General features: G+C 39.7%; 1 protein-coding gene across 1 annotated transcript in view; it reads right to left on the bottom strand.

Annotated features, from left to right (window-relative positions):
- Positions 1-2,239: 2,239 nt before the first annotated feature.
- Positions 2,240-19,948, bottom strand: part of LOC107712412 (DNA repair protein RAD51 homolog 2-like) — a 38,038-nt gene continuing 20,329 nt past the window's right edge. Inside the window, exon 10 of the mRNA XM_016517652.1 lies at positions 2,240-2,355. Coding sequence (XP_016373138.1) covers positions 2,240-2,355 — 116 coding nt within the window. The remainder of the gene's footprint in view (positions 2,356-19,948) is intronic.

The following is a 19,948-nucleotide window of genomic DNA, read 5'->3' as shown; positions in this document are numbered from 1 at the left end:
CATCACAATATGGTAAGGGGCGTAACATTTCCGTCACATGCTTGAGGTATTCGGCCAATCATAACGCACTGGATAGCTGGCCAATCAGAGCACACCTCGCTTTTCAGACCGATGAGCTTTGTAAAACTCGACGCATTTCAGAAAGGCGGGGCATAGTGGAGAAACAATAATGTACAGTATGGGGAAAATAATGTGTTTTTTTAACCTTAAACCGCATAAACACATTTCATTACACCAAATACACAAATTAATATTCTTTTTAGCAACATCATATGACCCCTTTAAGAACAGACATGAGGCCAAAGTCGCAGTTGGGCAATACTGTCTGCATAGACTTCGTAATTCCTCTATCAGCTTTTTTTTGTTCCTCTGAGTGTTTCAGAGGGCAATGAATAAACAAAAAAGAGCTCAGCTCTGGAGTTCACAGTATCAGAAACTTTATAATGATTTGCACTTGAAAGGGAATTTCGGGGAGTTTTAAATTTAGGGAACGTGTGGTTCTTAGAATAACCTCAAGCCTGTGCAATACCTAAATAAGCCTCACAAAGCAGAAAAAAACCCAAAAGGTTCTGAACAGAAGTGACTTGAGGTCACAAGTATCCAATTTTATCAATTCAAAAACAAACACTGCTAAAAAAAAAGAATTAAGGCTAATTGAAATATACTGATATTCGACAGAAAGCATTCAAATCTCTTAAACCGAAGTATAGTAAAACCCCAAGCAGAAGTGTGCATGATCTTTTTGTGTGGTTGGTTTGTATTGTGGCACTCAGAGAAAGCCTGATGTGAAGGATGAGCACAGATCACCATGGACTTTGCACCCACGTCAGGATCTCATGACTCTCTGCTCTGATTTTTATGTTCAGTGAACTTTTTTTTTTCCTTCAGAGCCTTCTGTTTTGCAGGAGAGGAAGGAGTTTCTTTGGAAGGAAGGAGAGTTTTCCTCCCTTCGGTAAAGGCACAGGCAGCGATATCGCCAGAGGTCGACCATTAAAAGATCTGTCAAAACATATCAACTCTAAGCCTGCTTATGAGGGGGAAGGCAGATATACAGAAAGAGTATAAAAGAAAAAGATACACACCTACTCAGCACTGCATGTTGGGTTGTCACAACTGACTTTATCTGCTGGCCGAGAGAGCTAAAGATGTCACTGTCGTTTGCACTGTCAGCAGAATCTGCTAATGAGATGATAATACAATCGAGTTTGGAAGACGTTGAGTTTGAGTTTGAAAATCAGTCTCATTTATTAGTGTTAGAAGTCTATAAAAGCTGTATTAGGAAGGAACAGATCATAAATATAAATACAAAGAAATGTGTCAATGTGTATATGAGCACATTTACAACCAAAAGCAAAACAAGACGAAAAAGGAGGAACCACCCAAAATAACACCATTGTTCATCTAATCAGACAAACTTCCCTTTAAGGCCAAGGAACCATGGGAATAGGAGTCATGGGAATAGAAGCCATGGCAACGGCCAGTCAGGGTCAAGAAACGTTTGTTCAGGACTGCTGTCTTATCACTCGACCAGCGAGAGGAAATATACATCTGTCAATCAATAGCTGACTGATGCTGCAGTTTTCTAACTGGATGAGAACTGAGGTCATGTTCTGCGAAGGGGAGTCTGGGTCTGGGCCTTGTGTCTGTCGCTCTTTGCTGATCCACCACATGTTCCTGCAATGTTTAACCATGGCTTGTACCTGAAAGAAACTCTAGAGCAATCAGTATTTAATTCTTAGGAATATCTATGGTGGATGATAAATTTTAAATTCTGTATGCCTCATGCTAGTATCTATAGTCATCAAAAATGACCATCGAAATAACCTTGATGTTCAAATGAAGATAATGTTGTTATCTTCCGATAATGGACGGCATTGAGAGTTTAACTGACATAGAAGCCACTTCAAATTTGTTAAAAACAGGAATAACAGCCACTGTGCTCTGCAGCCAAAGGAAGTTCTTAACAAGTAGAGGGTGTGGCCTGGGAAAGGTTGTAGATGAACCCCGTCCTCACTCTGATTGGCTGATGGTGGATGATAAATTTTAAATTCTGTATGCCTCATGCTAGTATCTATAGTCATCAAAAATGACCATCGAAATAACCTTGATGTTCAAATGAAGATAATGTTGTTATCTTCCGATAATGGACGGCATTGAGAGTTTAACTGACATAGAAGCCACTTCACATTTGTTAAAAACAGGAATAACAGCCACTGTGTTCTGCAGCCAAAGGAAGTTCTTAACAAGTAGAGGGTGTGGCCTGGGAAAGGTTGTAGATGAACCCCGTCTTCACTCTGATTGGCTGAAGCCCTGGATCTGTTCCTTGGTTTAAAACACTTTCTGGGTTTTTATTCCCTAGAAAACACAAAAGCATAACAATTAATTTTTATATTTTTAGTGGGGCTTAAATCATCAAAACGTCTAGGAGATGTGAAGAGACTTTAATATTTTAAAACATTTTGTTGGTTAAATAACAGCCAATGTGATGCAACGAACACGCAACAACCTATTCTGGATAAAATTGATAAAAATAGGAAATTATAATCACAGAGGTCCCCTGTCACTGTCACTGTCAGTAAGTAACTTATTATTATTTTAATTATAACTTGATATTTTTAAAGTATGAAAACAACATGAATACAAATGATACATTTCTAAAAACCTGGCATCTGCATTTTGAACGGCAAGATTTCTCTTTATCACTTTATTTGACCTATGAGCAACCCTTTAGTGTTGACAACTGTCTCTCTAGTTTACCTTAGTAAGTTAAGTGACTCATGTTTCTGGTAAATGATATAAAAAAAAATGCACAACAGACATGACAAGAAAAATAGGGGTTGGTTTTACTTTGGCAGAGACTGACATCATGAAGGTATTATACAGAAATATACAGTATACACACAGACATTAATTTGAGTGAAAGTTTGTGGGAGGAAAAATCAATCCTCCACAGAGCCTTTAGGTCGAACCCCCATTGTAATCTACGATACTTTAAGTCTTGGTGAGGAACTGAAACAGTTAAATGTCCAATATGAATTCCTATAAAACCCAAGCAAACATACTCCTAGTGAGCAGCTGAGGGAAATGAGCACCAAATTTAATGTGGCCAGGCTTGTGGGAGAAGACAGTGTAGAACATGGCTAAGTACACATCCAGCTATGTTTTACTACTGTCATTCCTGTGGCCGTGATGCTTATTATGAAACCTCTTGATGCCCAAGCTCTGGTTTTTCATGAGAAAAACGTCTCCCATGAGGCTGGGTGCTAGTCTTGTTTCATTTTCAGTCTAAACCTCATGATGGGGCCCTAGAATAGAAGGCAAATACATGAGCATCAAACTTCCAGTGAAGCCCCACTCCTAATGGCAGCGATAAACATCTGTATCGGGTGGAAGATCACTGTTGGCACTCCCATTGGTAGTCCCTGCATTGCTTATTTGTATAAAGCTGTCGCATCAGCAACAATCTCTGTTACTTGTGTCTTGGAAATCGCCGGCTTTCACTGAAAATGACTGCTGTCCGTTGCTTTGACATTGCACTTTGTTATCAGTGTGTGAACGCCCTTAGGATCCATGTACACTGCACTGTGCTAAAGCTAGCACAACCTTTGAGTGATATTAGCATCCCACACACTGGCAGCTTCCATGCTTGGAGTAATAACAGGCATGACTGATTTCTCCAGTTCCCCGTAACAACAACAACAACCAGTAAAAACACATGACACGTCAAAACAAGAGGGTTTGTATTGGCTGAATCCTTCAGAACTGACTGGTGATTTAACATGGCTGGTATCCCAAAGTTGTAAGCATGAACATGCTGCTTGCAAACCTAATTTTTTTTACTTCATCTGGTTGCGTTTCCATTGCGTCACTCTACAGCGGCAAGTCTGATCCCCTCCCAGTATTACGACATCTATTCAATCTGGAGATAAGCAAACCCATAAACATACTTGAACAGAGTGTAGATGGATGTTGACTGGATCTCCAAACTAGTCTCTATATCAGACGCAACACATTAGTTTCGAGAGGCAGCGCCCTGCTAATACCATGAAGCAGAGTGGTCGGGAAATGCTCTCCAGCAAGTGGGCCACTCATACTCATGTGCTCTGCATTTTCCATTTGACTGCCTCTGTACAGTACGGTCTCTGTAATCACACCAGCAGCATGAGACAAACCGTAAATGTTTACATATGCCTTCAAGGGGGCCGCTCCAAAGTCACTTCATATCCAGCCTTTCTCTCACCCTTTGTCACACTCAGACAAGCGCACACTGTGCTGTTAACAAGAATAGATGAGAGCTATTACGCTTTTTTATTACTCAATAAAGCAGAACACATGGGGCAAGTCCTAGCAAGAGTGGCGAGACAGGAAATAGCGAATGGAAACCTGTAGCTCAGGAGGGGTGTACATGGCCTGACGCTCACCGTTCTTCATGCTGCCCCTTTTGGAAATGGCATTTAAGAGCTTTGAGAACTTGGTAGTAGCACAAGTGGACATGACGTAGTACAGATATAAAATAAGTGATCCGGTTTTCAAGGCCCAGCTCGCTGAACCAGGACAAGCACAGAGTGAACAAGAGACGACTTCTCTTGAGGGCTCTCGCATTGACCCCAGCGACTCTGCCTCTTTGATTTATGGAACTCAGATGGAGTCTGGAGAGCTGGGAGGAGGAGATAAAAGGTTTCTTGAAATGAACACCTTTAGTGAAACCTGCTGCTGTATAAAGTAACACAGAAAGGGCCCCTTCACCTGGTGCACTGCAGTCCAGAAAACTTCTCATCAGTAAGACAGACTGGGCACTGAGAAACCAGAACTGCGGAGAACCTGTGAGCCCCATCAGAATGTGTTTTTGCATTTAGGAAACAGAAAAAAAGATTAGTAAACCCCCTTTGCTCATTGGCCCGAGCTATTCTGGGTTCAGTAAAAACAAAACCCCCACAATAATCAAACCTAACTGCTAAATTACAGAGATGAGCAGTTCGAAAAACGTCTCACAATCATGGGAGCCTTTACCCCACAGAACCACAGCAGAAAAAGGCATCCAGATCCAATGCTGATTGCTAATAATGAGTCAGTGCGTTACTGGCCAAGACACATGGTACAGCTCTGTAAAATCCCTCTACTCCTCACCCTACTGGAAACAATGAGTCAGCCAAGGCCTTTTGTTTCAAGTTTATCTGTGTGAAAATAATGTGAGGCTCCAACTTAGACACGCTGGGTAAAAAAAAAAGTTTTTTTTTATGTTGCTCAGGCTTCAAATAAGTTGCTTAGTTTGTCTTGAAAATAGGCCGTAGGTCTTGGATCCTCTGCCATGCTTTCCTGACAGGATGAAGAGTTTCGTTGTTCCTGCAGATCCCATTGAACGTGCGAATCCTCCATGTGGCCTGGCAAAGGGGCAAATTAATAAGGGCATTGTTTTGTCCTTTGTGAGCCAAGGCTGGGGACATCAGCAAAAAAATTTCTGATTTAGAAATGCTCCATTTCCTCTGGAGATTTGAGGACACTGCGGCTTTTCAGCGGAGACAAAATATGAAGAACAGAAAGTTGTGTAATTGCCCTTACATAACCTCGATATAAATTTTACGAACTGGATGATAACCACCATTAACAGTAAGCACCATTGTTTGCAGGCTTGTTTTTCATTGGAGGTAGGATCAGGATAGTTCATGTAGCTCAACTTAACCTCATTCTTTGTAGGCTAGGCCTCAGGGATCAGGAAGACGAATCCAACTGACAGGGCTCTGTCTGGGTTTGACTCGCAGTCTAAAGCCTCGTACACACCGGGACGATTATCATGCGCGCTTATTGCCAGCGTTTTTCGAGACGTTTTTTGATGCGTCTTGTGTGTTCATACCCAAGCGATTTTCGCTGGCGATGAGCCGAGTGAACATGCAAATTCACTCCCTGGCATTAGATGGCGCTTAATGAAAAACAGAAATACCCCGGTACACATCGAATCCTATTTGATCTGCAATTCATCTCCATAACAAATCCCTCTTATCGAGATTTTTGTAGTCGCTGTCGCTGTCGCGTTTGTCATAAAGCCCTTTGTGTTCAGACAGCAATGAGACCAGCAGCTCTACATTCAACTTGCCTCGATGCATCTTGTTCGTCGTTAGGTATCAATGTGTGCTCGACAAGACCGTTTTGTGATTGAGCGCCACCAAGTCGTGTTTTACTGTAACTTCAGCAGCTCCAGGCACGTGAACAAATGCGTCAATCTCATTGGTTGGCCAGTTTTTCACGTGGCGAGGCAAACCCAAAAAAATTAGCCCGAGGCATTTAAAAAAAATAAATAAATAACGCTTTTACGCCTGGCGTTTTGTGTGTCGGTGTGCACACTTACATTGGCGCCCTTTGTTTAGTCACGAGGCATTAAATGCGCGTGATTATCGTCCCGGTGTGCACAAGCCTTAAAAGTGTACCGCACAGCCCATTTTACTTTCAGGAGTTTGGGCTTTGGTACCCATGTATGCAATGCCCTCTGCTGAAAGCAGAACACTGAGTCCTGAGAGTACGGACATTTGCAGCTGTGACAGGGTGAGTCATTCTGTTTAGCTCTTAAATAGAAAGGGGGTTTCTGTTCAACAATGACACTTGCACATAAGTACAGACAGAAATCTGCACGTGTGCTTAAGTGTACGCACACACATACACTATGTCTCAATGAGTACTGGTAAACCAGCACCTGTGAAACGAATGAATCTTAAGGGAAACATGGCTAATGCAGAGGCTTTCGTTTGTTACTTCCATATTCACATGGATGCACGTGTGGCTGGAATACAGAGCAGCAGCTGCAGTCTGAGATGTGAGCAAATGACGGTTCCTAGAAGAAAACCCACCAGTTCTTGCACGTCTTTTCACCAATTGACCCGGCAAGAAGGAACGAATTTCCAGAAATTACCCAACACCTGGGTAAATCAGTAACCAAAAATTAACCGCCTCTCAGCAGGACAATTCTCTCAATGTCTAGCTAATATGAGCTTGGGGAAGTGTCTCAAAACATAACTAAAGCGTGAAGTTCAAAGCAGCAAACATTGTGCTTTGGTGACATTTTGATCAGGTTCCAATCAAGCTTTTGCAAACAGGTCGGTTCTATGTTGGTCATCAGTGACAATGCAAAACACAATTTTGCATTAATGTATATGTGTTAACAACCTAGTCATTGATATTTTTAATTATTCCATATGGGAAACACAAATAACACATTGTAGATATGGTTTTCCAAAGTCTCAGCATGATATAGGGCTGTGTGTGAGGTTTTAGGGTTTGGTGGGGAAATGTAAAAAAAGGATGTTTTCTTGTCTGCTGCTTTCAGTAACTTATTTTCTGTAGAAACCATAACGATTTTCTTCTGGAGAAAACAAGCAATTACACAACATGAACAAAATGAAACATGGCAGTCCAGAAATATGATCTTCCAAACAAAATAAAAGTAGGGGAAGGTATGGGAAAAACCCAGAATCCACAAAAAGAGAGAAAGTAAAAGAGGAAAAGAGCAACATTGACTGACTGAGAGAGGGAAAGTAAAACTTGGATAGAGGAAAGCAAATGAGAGTTAGAAGGAGGCAAAGAAATGAAAAGTCGAGAGAGAAAGAGAAAGAGAAAGGGTAGAGGGGGAGAGAACAAAGCCATCTTTGTGAGCCGCTGAGAGAGTGGAACACAGCCAGGGCTTAGGGGGTGTTTCACAAGAGTACACTGACTGCATTCCTGCAATGTGATTATGGCCACATTTAATTTATTCTCCTGCAGGAAACACACTTAACCCTTCACTGTCCATCGACCCTCATCAACTGGTCCTGAACCTGAAATCTTTTCCTTTATAATTATCCAGTAAGTGAATATTATGCAAGTAAAACTATTTCGTTATGACCTAATGCAGCTTGCCAAAAGAACCAACTGTAGACTCTGTAGTTCCTGGTGATTGTTTTACAGTCATTCACTGACTTTGCTTTGTGTTTTGCGGCGTCAGACAGCTCTAAATCCAGGCTAATTCGGCCTAAAGCGATTACGCTGGGGATTCCCAGCACTGGATATTCTTTACATACACAAAGGCAGATCTGAGGGGAAATTTCACGCACTTTATCTGAAACGAGAAGTATTTATTAAGCAAATTTGTTAGAGCAACTCAAAACATGCCAAAGCATGTAACTTTAGGGAAGAACCTGATGAAATTTACCTGGAGGACACAATCTTTTTGGTTGGTCTTTTAAAGAGGAAAGATTTTAAAGAATGTGGTCACAGATTTGTTTCTGATGCTTTTTTGATAAATATAAAAATATGAAGGAAGCAAGAAAATTTTTATAAACAAGGTAATAAGCTAATAAGATATATACTTAGTATATTTGTATATTTACAACAATATATTTGTGCAACTTTTGTTTTTTAAACCAACAGTTAAGTATAAACTAAAATGGGTTTTTTTCTCCACCAGGCCAAACAGTTCTGAGCTTGATGAATAACGGCACCATTCATGCAGTTCAGTACAGCGCAAATACAAACCACTTCATGCTCCGATTTCTCAGCATGGTTAGCCAACCACAATCTGTACAGGAAAGCCATGTTTGGTGAAATGGTTTTAGTGATGTGGCGACTCAGAATTTTACTGATGTGGCAACTCAGAGTCTTTTTTTTTATTTATTAGATTTATTTCGTAGCTTTTTTGCCTTTATTACGATAGGATAGTGAGTAGACAGAAAACGAAGTGGGAGAGAGAGAGGGGGACGGGATTGGGAAAGGTCCACGAGCCGGGACTCGAACTCAGGACGGCCAAAGCGCAGTGACGCTATATGTCGGCACCCTGCCTACGAGGCTATCGGTGATCACAACTCGTAACATTTTGATGCTTGGTCAGGAGCCTTTGGCGTCACTTTTGAATGCACAGAGTACCCCTTTAGTGTCATTTTTCGATGTGCAGGGTTCTCCATTGTGTCAATAAGAAACCTTTGGCGTCAATATGCAGACGTTGTTGAGAAGTGGGTTGGTTTAGCGTAGGGGTGGGGTTAGGTGCTCCAAAATATCTAAGAAAGTATAAATGTATATAAAAGCATTTCTATTTTTACAAATGCATGCAACTGAAAGGCAACGGAGTACCCTGCGTGTCGAAAAATGACACTAAAGGGGTACCCTGTGCATTAAAATGTGACCCTCAGGGGTCCTGACCAAGTGTCAGCATGGGACAAGTTTGGAGTGAGAACTAGAAACAGCACCCATTCGGCCTGATGATGGAAATTACCAGAATCAATACAACTGTTCTGAATTTTCTCATTTAAGGCAACAAAATAGATAATTCCACATTAAGTAATTTCAAAAGATCTGCATAGAAAGCATAAGTAATTTCTGCAGACTTGTGTCTTGGGCAAAGCTGTGCATTAGCTTGATTTGTTGAGCCGAGCTTGATGGCTGCTGACCTCTTTGGTTAGGTCTGTTTCCCAAGTCCTGGAAGACCACACACAGATCTGTCAGCTAGAGAAGACAACCCCTATTTTGACGGGCCCACCTCAGCTCCCTCTGTGATTCTGTGTGTTTACACCTAACACAAAGAGAGGGAAAATGGGATAATGAAGAGAGAGCAGCACATCATTGGGGTTGACCACTCCCTGAGGCCACAAATATGGTAGCCAACTCATTCTCGAGCCACCTCTCCATACAGTCTTGTATACTCCCCTCTTCATCTCTACCCAGTTGCTGGGAATGAAAAAGAGAGCAGTTGAGAGGGAGAGGTAGGGTGGGGGGCAAAACCATTGCTGGACTAAATAAAATATCCTCTCCAAAGGATCAAAGCTGAACTTGGCAATTTAATTCCAAGAGGCTAATGCCATTCCCAAAGGCTTCCCTTTGCCTCCAGCCATCTAGGCCTGTTATCCCTCTCATTAAAGGCAGAGTCTTAGGCTGTAGTGTAGCAACAGGAGCAGCATTATTCCAGACCTGCTTTTCCCTGCCCATTACGGAAAGAAAGTTATGTCTGTCTAACCACAATCCAATGAGGTTGGACCAACAGTACTGTCATTTAGAGGTATTACATAATAGTTTTCCAAATGAATCTAATAGAGCATAGGTGGGGCTGAGGACAATTATAAAGTTCCATTGTTTTAGCTGTGCCAGTACAGCTGAAGTTCAGCTTCTTGGGAAACAGAATGTTTTTCAGCGAGGCCAAGTCTTAGTGCAGACGCTCCAAACCATGTATGGGCAACTAGCTTTGGCAATCAACTATAAAATGTAGTGATATCGATTATTAGCCAATATTAGAGATTATTATAAATTCATTAGTATTGGATGATATTGGAGATACACAAACACTGATTTCAACATTGATAGTAATAAGAAATGTTTAGCACCAACCCAGTATATCTGAATGATTTGTGAAGGATCATGTGACATTAAAAACGGGATCGATGGCTGCTGAAAATTCAGCTTTGCCATCACAAGATTAAACTACACCTTATTATAAATAAATGCAGCATTGGTGAGCATATGGTTGAGCATAACACATTCAGATTGTTATATTCTTGGGGAAAAATAATTTTTCATACTGAACATTATAATGTTGTGATGCTTAAATGTGTAGCACATTAGTATGTTTTTTTAGACACAACATAATGAATACTACTACTACTACTACTACTACTAATAATAATAATAAATACAATAATCTTTATTACAATTTAAAATAATTAAATTCAGAGCTGTAAGTGAGCTTCATTACATCAGTTGAACCACTTTGTTCCTGTTGAACAAAGCTTAAAAAAAAATCTTTGCTCTCAGCAATACGTCAAGAGAAACAATTATACAATGAAAAGCACTGTTTAAATGTTTTGAATCAGCTATTTGCGAAGAGTTCAGCAAGAGTGCAATATTTAAATTCAACATCATACCAAGAGCAAAGGTCTGTGAATCTGGTACAGAGAGGGTATAATTCATGTTGACAAAATGAGGGCTGAAAGGTGCAAATAAAACTTTAAGTGAACAATACTGTATATTAGAAGGCAATCAGAAACTGGAAGACACTAAACATTGGGCAAAATTATGAGGACATGTGTTAAAGGGATAGTTCACCCAAAAATGAAAAATACCCCATGATTTACTCACCCTCAAGGCATCCTAGGTGTACATGACTTTCTTCTTTCAGACGAATACAATCGGAATTATACAGTATATATATATATATATATATTTTTTTTTTTAAATGCCCTGGCTCTTCCAAGTTTTATAATGGCAGTGAATGGGTGTTCTTTTTCAATAGTTAGCTGAAGCTAGAGATTACTGTTTATAAAGTTTAAAATATGGATAATTTTCTTACAAAAACACATCAATTTGCTTCAGGAGGCCTTTATTCACCCCCTGGAACCATGTTGGACACTTTTTATGATGGATGCATGCACTTTATTGGGCTTCTTTTGGACTATTGAAAAATAACACCCATTCACTGCCATTATAAAGCTTGGAAGAGTCAGGGCAATTTTTAATATAACTCTGATTGGATTCGTCTGAAAGAAGAAAGTCATATACACCTAGGATGCCTTGAGTGTGAGTAAATCATGGGGTAATAGTGTTGGGCGATATGCTCAATTTTCATATCGTCAGCCTGTGAGATTGCCGATACACGATATTATCGTGCTAATTTATGTAATTATTTACTTAGTTTCATTGCGAGAAAGTGAACCAACTCCAGCGTCAGGCTAAAAGCAGCCTAATGTTTTTAATATGACTGAATTTGTATTTAACATGATAACAAATTAATAAAATCATCGTAAGTTACTAATTATAATGCTTACATTTCCTCAGTTATTCAAAAAGCAGCTACAGAAAACGAGCAAAGAACATTACATTACCAAAGAACATCTTCACAAGCTCAGTCTAGCGCGAGTTTATGCACTTTAAAAACACTCCCGTTAAAATCAGTGAATATACACTATATGATGAATAAATCTCTTATACTTACATCGCACGTACATCTGCACTTTGTTGTTTATGAGGAGAGAATTCGCAAGTCAGAATTCAGTCAGCGCGCGCTGAACAACAGAACTCCGCTGTTTCAGTGATGACTCATCTGAACGCCTCTGATTGGCCATTGCATTCATAAGCTCAGCATAATCGTATGTGATTGGTTAGAACGTGCAATAATGTAAAAACGCGGAAAAATAAATATAATGCAACAAATAAGCCCTAATATTAATTAGATAGTATTACTAGCCTGATAATAATAATAATAATAATAATCGTCTTGCTATCGTCAAAGGCATCAGCCACAGGCGATATCTCTGTCTATCGTCGATACGCAATACTATCGTCTATCGGCACAACCCTATGGGGTAATTTTCATTTTTGGGTGAACTATCCCTTTAAGAGATAGTGGGAACAGAACAAGAGAGAGAGATGTATACAGCTAAAAGGGAGAAATAGACAGCTAATCCCTACAAGCAGCTGTTGTGTTCTGACCTACACCAGAAGCTGCCATCTGTGACCTCACTAACACTGGTGTAAAGGTTAATCATTAAAGTGCATATACACCAACACTCATCTCTTAGGTACAGAGAGGTGTATGACTAACCCCATGACAACCCCAGGTTATCTAACACTGCAAACCGACCCTGAATCACGCTTTGAGCATAAGGAGTTTAATTTTCTGCATAGAATTCAGGTACTACTTCAAATACTAAACCTCAAGGACATTATCCTCAAGATAATTATTTATTTATTTTTAATCAGGGTAGTTTGGAAGAAGGCTACATCATTAAAACCTGTACAAAGTATTGCTGAGGCTCTAGGTGAGGACTTCCAGCCTCTGATGCCCCACTCTGGTTAAGCCCAAAGTATACGTGAGGATCCACGGCGTACAGTGTGGTTGACGCAAATACTATCACCAGAATTGTACGCACGTGCTGTACACGCACCACTCCAATTTTTTGACTATGTGTACTTTGTAAGCGCAGGTTGTATATACACATTGAATTTTGTTTTGCACTAATCACTTGTTCCACAAGGTGGCGACACTGGACCAGTACTACAATAGTGTTTTTTTTTGTTCCCCACCACTCACAATGGTACTTAAGATGATATGGAGTAGATGATTCATCAGTTCTCAACAGCTAGAGCACAGCAGCAGTCGTCACAACAGGAATCTGTTTTTGATGCCCTTACTCTTGTCTGACCAGGATAACTTCAAGGTACACTATACATATACCATAATTAGAAGGCTTTGCATTGATTTTCAGTGATTGGTTCAGTTTAAGGAGCACTTGGGTAACACTCCTTCATTCTCCTTCCCCACCTTTGGCACTTCACCCATTGTGTATGCACATAAGCAGACATGCAGTTCCAGTAGACCAGGGGTGGCCAATCCTGTTCTGGGTAGGTTAGCGGCAGAGTTTAGCTCCAACCTGCACCAGCACAGCAGCTTGGAAGTTTCTAGTAATCTGGAAGACCTTGATGATCTGATTCAGAGTTTAATTAGGATTGGAGTGGAACTCTGTAGGATAGTCCCCCACCAAGGGCAAAATTGGACACCCTGGCAACAAAGACTTAATTGCATGCTCAGGAAAGGGACCAGTCAATTTTAAAACTGTAGTGGAGGAAAGCCAATGCTAAGGAAACCTGTTCCTGGTTGAGGGAGCTGATATAGAGCCCATTTCAGTCGATGCCTCTTAGCTGTTCATTTACAAATGAACAGGAAAACGATTGCCTTCAACACAAAGAGTAAAGGTCATTGCACACTGAGTCCGAAAATTTTGTCCGAAAATTTTGTCCGAAATTTTCGCACGTTAAAAAATAAATACGACCTCGTCCTGTTCCTGGTTGAGGGAGCTGATATAGAGCCCATTTCAGTCGATGCCTCTTGGCTGTTCATTTACAAATGAACAGGAAAACGATTGCCTTCAACACAAAGAGTAAAGGTCATTGCACACTGAGTCCGAAAATGTTGTCCGAAATTTTCGCACGTTAAAAAATAAATACGACCTCGCGTTATGTCAATCACGGTTACACACTGCCTCCGAAATATTCGTCCGTCATAAAAAAATTCGGATCGGGTTCGATTTTTTCAGTTTTTCGCATCTGTAGCAAGCATTTTGAGAGGTGTTTTGACTCCATTTAGTGCTGTTTTGCGAATTTTTTCACAACGGATTAATTAATACGCATCGGACTCAGTGTGCAAGGTTTCTGTGCGTGACAAATTTTTAGGATTTCGAGTACGAAAAAACGCATACGAAAATTTCAGACTCAGTGTGCAGAGACCTTTAGTGTTGATGGTCCGTGAAATAGTCTATTTCCAAATTTCCTGGTGGTGCTGCCAAATATCAATAAGCCATTTAAAGGCAATCCACATGGATTTAGAAGGTGTGCCAGAGGCAATCTCTGTGGTGGTGGATTGTCACATGATACCCAGTAGTGGTGCCACAATGAAAAGCTACATTCATATCCATCTCATGGATTGACCGGGTTATGCCACTGGCCATGAACATACAGGAAACCTAGCACGCCTCAATTAGATCTGCACTAACACATGAGTTTCTTCCAAATAGGCCACAGAAAGTTTGGCCATACAACTTCCTTTGTAGCCTATGTAGCAGACTGTCTGTTTAGACATTCAGTCTATAGTTGAAGCAAATTCACCTTTGCCAAAAATTCAGGTGTGACAAGTTCAATCAATTCAATTCGATAAGAATGAGACCAAGCTGGACTTCAAGAAAAGCTGAAGTTCAGCAAGTTGCACAACATTCATCATGTTGTACAGAATGTTGTACTCATACATTCAAATGACCAGTAAAGAAATACATTTTTTTCAAGTTTACCGGCAAGACATGAGTGGTACACCACAATACGTCCTTTTTGCCAAATGGTGGTTCTACCAGAGAACTATTACAGTACTAACCCAATACTCACAAGTCATTCTGTAATGACTTATACGTCCTTTTTGCCAAATGGTGGTTCTACCAGAGAACTATTACAGTACTAACCCAATACTCATTCTGTAATGACTTGGCCTTGGGCCTTGGCTGGAAGCAAGCACAAACTTTGATTCAAATTTATTGGATTCCTTTGTAGAATTCTTCTTATGCACATGCTTTGTTCTTGCTTTGGAAACATTAATAAAAAGCAAAATATGATACACCACAAGTAACAAAGGAGGAAGCAAAAGGCATTAAAATCAAGAAGTCCCATTACGGAAATATGTTTTACAATCCCTCAGACTGGATAACAATTCAGAAATTCATACAGGGGAAATGGTAATAAAACACCTCATTTTGTTTGATAATGACTCATAGTTGATAGGAATCTGACTCTTGACTCTGTAGTAACTGGTCCAACACTGCAAAAACTGCATTTTCCTAAGAAAAATAAATTAGGTTTAAAGCAAAAATCTTTAGCACTATTTCACACATGCATCTTTCTCAGCCCACTTGCCACTGACCTCATACAAACAAAGGTTTCTATACATATGTTAGACTTGTTGACAAGTTCTAAGTCGGTAGACCCTGGACTAGCAAGGCTTTGTGAGATCATTAGACCATAAAGCTCAAGAGTTTTGTTCTCAAAGTGGCAATTTGCAAATCTCAGGCGATTACCAGCTAATCTGTTACCATTATGAAAAGGCTTGTTTGTGATTAGTTGATAAGACATATGAGGCATACGTTTGAAGCATAAGATGTGTATACAGTAGCATACACTGTATTACTATCAGCATTGTGACCTACATTATTCATAGTGATACATTTTCACAAACCTTTTGATATAGGTGTTCTGAGAGTCTTTAGAGCTCATTGTCTGCTGAGTTATTAAATGAATGCTCCTGATATTTATTTAAGCGTGAAGCTCTAAGCTCAGTTAAATAAATCAGCATGTGCTGAATAAGACTGAGAGGCATATTTATGATTAATGTCAGCATGCTTCTATCATCTGGTGCTACGGCGCTTACTGTAACATAAGAAAGCAGGTTTGAGTCACTTCTTACTCATAATGAGATAAAAAGGGCGAAAATATGGAGACGGACAGATAGACAGGCAGACACAAACACACCTTGTGCCATCAAGCTCTTGTATTCTGCAGTGACAGCATGTTCCGTATCTGCTCCATGGTGAGTCTCAGCAGGCTGTTAAACAATCCTGCATCCATAAGTGAAATCCCAGACATTTGAGATCTTGGGTAATATCTCTTTTGTTCCTTTCTCTCCTCTCCATTCTGCCTTGTAATAGGACTGCACAATTATGACAACAATCAGAATGATCGATTATTTATCCTAACACTGTGTCCTAACCAGATGCGACGCGACAAGATTCCAGCGTCAAGCAATTTGGCTGTCGTGACGCAACAGGTAAACTATCTGTTGTTGCTTTCAGTATGGCTATATCAAGCAATATGATATTCAAACTCACATTAGACACATTTAACATTGAATAAAGCACATAATCAGTACCTGAGATTATCACTGTCATAGTTTGTATGCTGATGCTCCAGCCGCGACGTCGCAGAAAATAGAAACCACGGCTGGTTCGGACAAAAACTCTGATTAACATGGAAAAGATACCTTTTATCGCGTGCCACGGTATCGCGTGTAGTTAGGACTCAGTGTAATACTGCAAACAGAATTATTTAGTTTAATAGAATTTACATAATTATTTGTATGGATCAACTGCATGCCATATTCTTTACATAGGTTACAAATCAAAAAGAAGCTCAGAAGTATTCCTCATTTTATTAATATTTCAGTTATGGACTTGCACAAATGCTTTCATTAAAAACTAAACTGCTGACATGGCAAAAAAACACTTATGACTTATAAGTCGCTTATTTACAAACAGTCTACGTAATATATTTTATATATTTTTAAATGTTAATTATTCTAAAGTGGAATTTTCAGCATCATTACTCCAGTCTTCTGTGTCACATGATCCTACAGAAATGATTCTAATATGTGGGAATAAATGTTGAAAATAGTTTTTGCTGCTTAATATTTTTGTTGAAACTAATATTTCTTTTTTTGAGGATTATTTGATGAAGAGAAGAACATTTATTTGAAATGTAAATATTTCGTAAAATTGTTTTCACTGTAACATTTGTTTAATATAATGCATCCTTCCTGAAAAAAAAAAAGGATTAATTTCTTTAAAACAAATCTTACTGACTCCAAATATTTCAACAGTAGTGCACCTACTATGGGAAATGTGACAGATGGTTAAAACTGTTCATGTCTTCACATTTTTTTGAGAAGGCCTTATGTAAGAGGGCCTATGGTTTTGTTTCTTGCCAGGAATTTTAACTTTAGGCGTATTGGAAAGTTTAAATGCTGAGATTAACTAACCATCTCACGACTTCCTGCAAAATCACATAAAACTGTCTCATGACACTTATGGAAAAAGAAGTTATGCAACACGGAGGGACGACAGGAATACAGAATGAGTTGAGATCATTTATCGAGATGAGGCAGCATTGACTGGGACGGTACAGAATGTCATTGTAAACATTCAAGGGTTAAGGGCCAAAATATTCATTCCCAGTGCATGTTTTTCCATCGTTTTTAAATGAGAGACGTCTTGTGTTTTTCACAGCTGGAGGAAGAAGTGCTTGTTTCAGAAATATAGGAGGAAGTTGAGGTTTCTATTATTTCGGTTCTTTGCATTAGCGTTTTTGGCATCACCCACACCCCAGTAACCAACAATAATTATTTCTGGAGTAAAGAGACGTGTTGGGATCAGATATTGGCAGGAAGCATTAGTGTATGCGTGTGCGATTGACTTGAGGACATTGTGTAAAGAGCTCAGAGAGAAGTGTGTGAATAGTGTTTCAAAGGCCTTTCTCATACAGGGGCTTTATTTGAAGCTGGCAGGCCTTGCGCGCCACACATCAAAGATGCACTTGTTGAGAGAGAGAGAGACTGATTAACACAACTGATGCAGAGAGCCAGACCACAGCAAAACTATTCAATAGCTGGATTCAAATGGACACACATAAGACTCTCTCACTCTCTGACACAAAGACACACAACCACTTTATAGAGAAGCCCTGTCAGCAAAATACAGAAATAGGGAATTGCTTAGATGGAGTGATGCATCAAAGTCAAAATTCTTGGCCGAAACTGAAAATTCTGGACACACTGACTGAGATGAAAATTGAAGCCAAAAATAATTATATTAAGTTTGACTTTTGTTTGGAATAACTAAGCAAATTCTAAATAATATCATATATTTCTAAGTAATCACATACTATCTAATCATAATATCTAGGTTCGACATTTAAAATGTTGGATAATATTTGTTAAATATTGCACAGCTGTTTGTAAATTATTGCTGTTCGGCTAATATAAGCATTTGTACCCTATAAAGTGCATAACAATTTTTATTTACTTATTTAAAAGAATACCCCAAAAGTCTGGGGTACGTACGGATTGGTTGATTTTATTTGATATTTTTAAAAAAGAAATTAAGTAAAAACAGTAAAAACATTTACATTGTTACAAAAAATTTATATTTGAATTAAATGCTTTCTTTTAAACTTCCTATTCATCAAAGAATCCTGAAAAAATATACTGCACAGTTTCCGCAAAATTATGCAGCACAGCCATTAAACAAATGTATTTTGAACAGCATATTTGTCACGAATCCGGTCTATGAACTTCTGTTCACTCACCACCAGAGGTCCCCCGCTCACTACATGGACTCTCACACTACACAGACTGTTACACTATACCCTGGACTACATTTCCCATCATCCATTGCACTGATTGCACACAGCTGTAAGCAACCACACACTCACCTGAAAGCTATTACACACACTATATAACATCCACCCAGATCCTGCTCAAGTCGCCAAAGTATTGTTTAGCGTTTATCAATGTTTAGTTGATAGCTACTTTACGGAGCCTGCTCTACCTTTCCCAATTTATTCATAGTCTTGCCTTGCCTGTTTTTCCCGTGTTTTGATTCTCACCTGTGTATTTCGGATTACCCCCTTCGTCTTGCCGTTTGGACTCTGTTTGCCCCTGACTGGATTATTGCTGTGTACCTGGATTATTTATCTTTGCCTTGCCCTGTTGGATATTGTTCACCGTCGATCGACCCACTCCTGTTTACTGGACTGCTCATGTGTTTTGCCCGTGCCATACCTGTTCGCTGGTGTTTCGACCCTGCCTGTGTTTGTGACCACGTCTTTTAATAAAAAGCTTGCATATGGATCCGCACGTCTCGTCTGCTCCGTTACAATATTAGAATGATTTATGAAGGATCATGTGACAAGGAAAACTGAACTTTGCCATTACAAAAATTCCATTTTAAAATTGTTGTATTTTAAAATAGTTGTATTAATATTTCACAGTATTGTTTTAACTGTATTTTTGATCGCTTGAAATCAGATCATTTTAAGCCGCTAAACTCCGGGAAAATTTTCAGTCCAATGATCCAATAAGCGAATGCATTCAATGCGTTGTGCTTTCAGTGAATTATTCATTCCAGTGTGTTTCGCTTTAAACCACAAGCTCTGTCATATTCTGTGATTGTCTCTGAAGAGCGCGAGCCCTAACGCGTCGTGCTGTGTGAAGTACAGACTGAACGGATTGTCAACACATCCCACCGCTGTATGGCCAGATGAGACGCAAACTACGGATATGACCCCTTTAAAACACCAGCTCTGTCATATTCTGTGATTGTCTCTGAAGAGCGCGAGCCCCCTCACACGTCACACGTGCTGTGTGAAGTACAGACTGAACGGATTGTCAACACATCCCACCGCTGTATGGCCAGATGAGACGCAAACTACGGTTTCTTGACTGGATAACCAGTGTCTCGCTAGTAAAGTTTTAATGGATGAAGACTGCAATCAAGGTAAAGATGATTGCGGTGGCGTACAGGAGTCTTACAGTAAGCACACATGAGTCCGTTATATTAATGCTTGTATGAGTGCTCTTGACGCACTGATCGCACATTGTATTTATGCACAGGCACAGACATTTCCGTACATTCAC

This window comes from Sinocyclocheilus rhinocerous, unplaced genomic scaffold, assembly GCF_001515625.1.
Source record: "Sinocyclocheilus rhinocerous isolate Xijiao unplaced genomic scaffold, SAMN03320098_v1.1 scaffold2613, whole genome shotgun sequence".
In the NCBI taxonomy this organism is placed as follows: domain Eukaryota; kingdom Metazoa; phylum Chordata; class Actinopteri; order Cypriniformes; family Cyprinidae; genus Sinocyclocheilus; species Sinocyclocheilus rhinocerous.
Note: the sequence above shows the minus strand (reverse complement) of the source record. Positions and strands in the feature narration are given on the sequence as shown.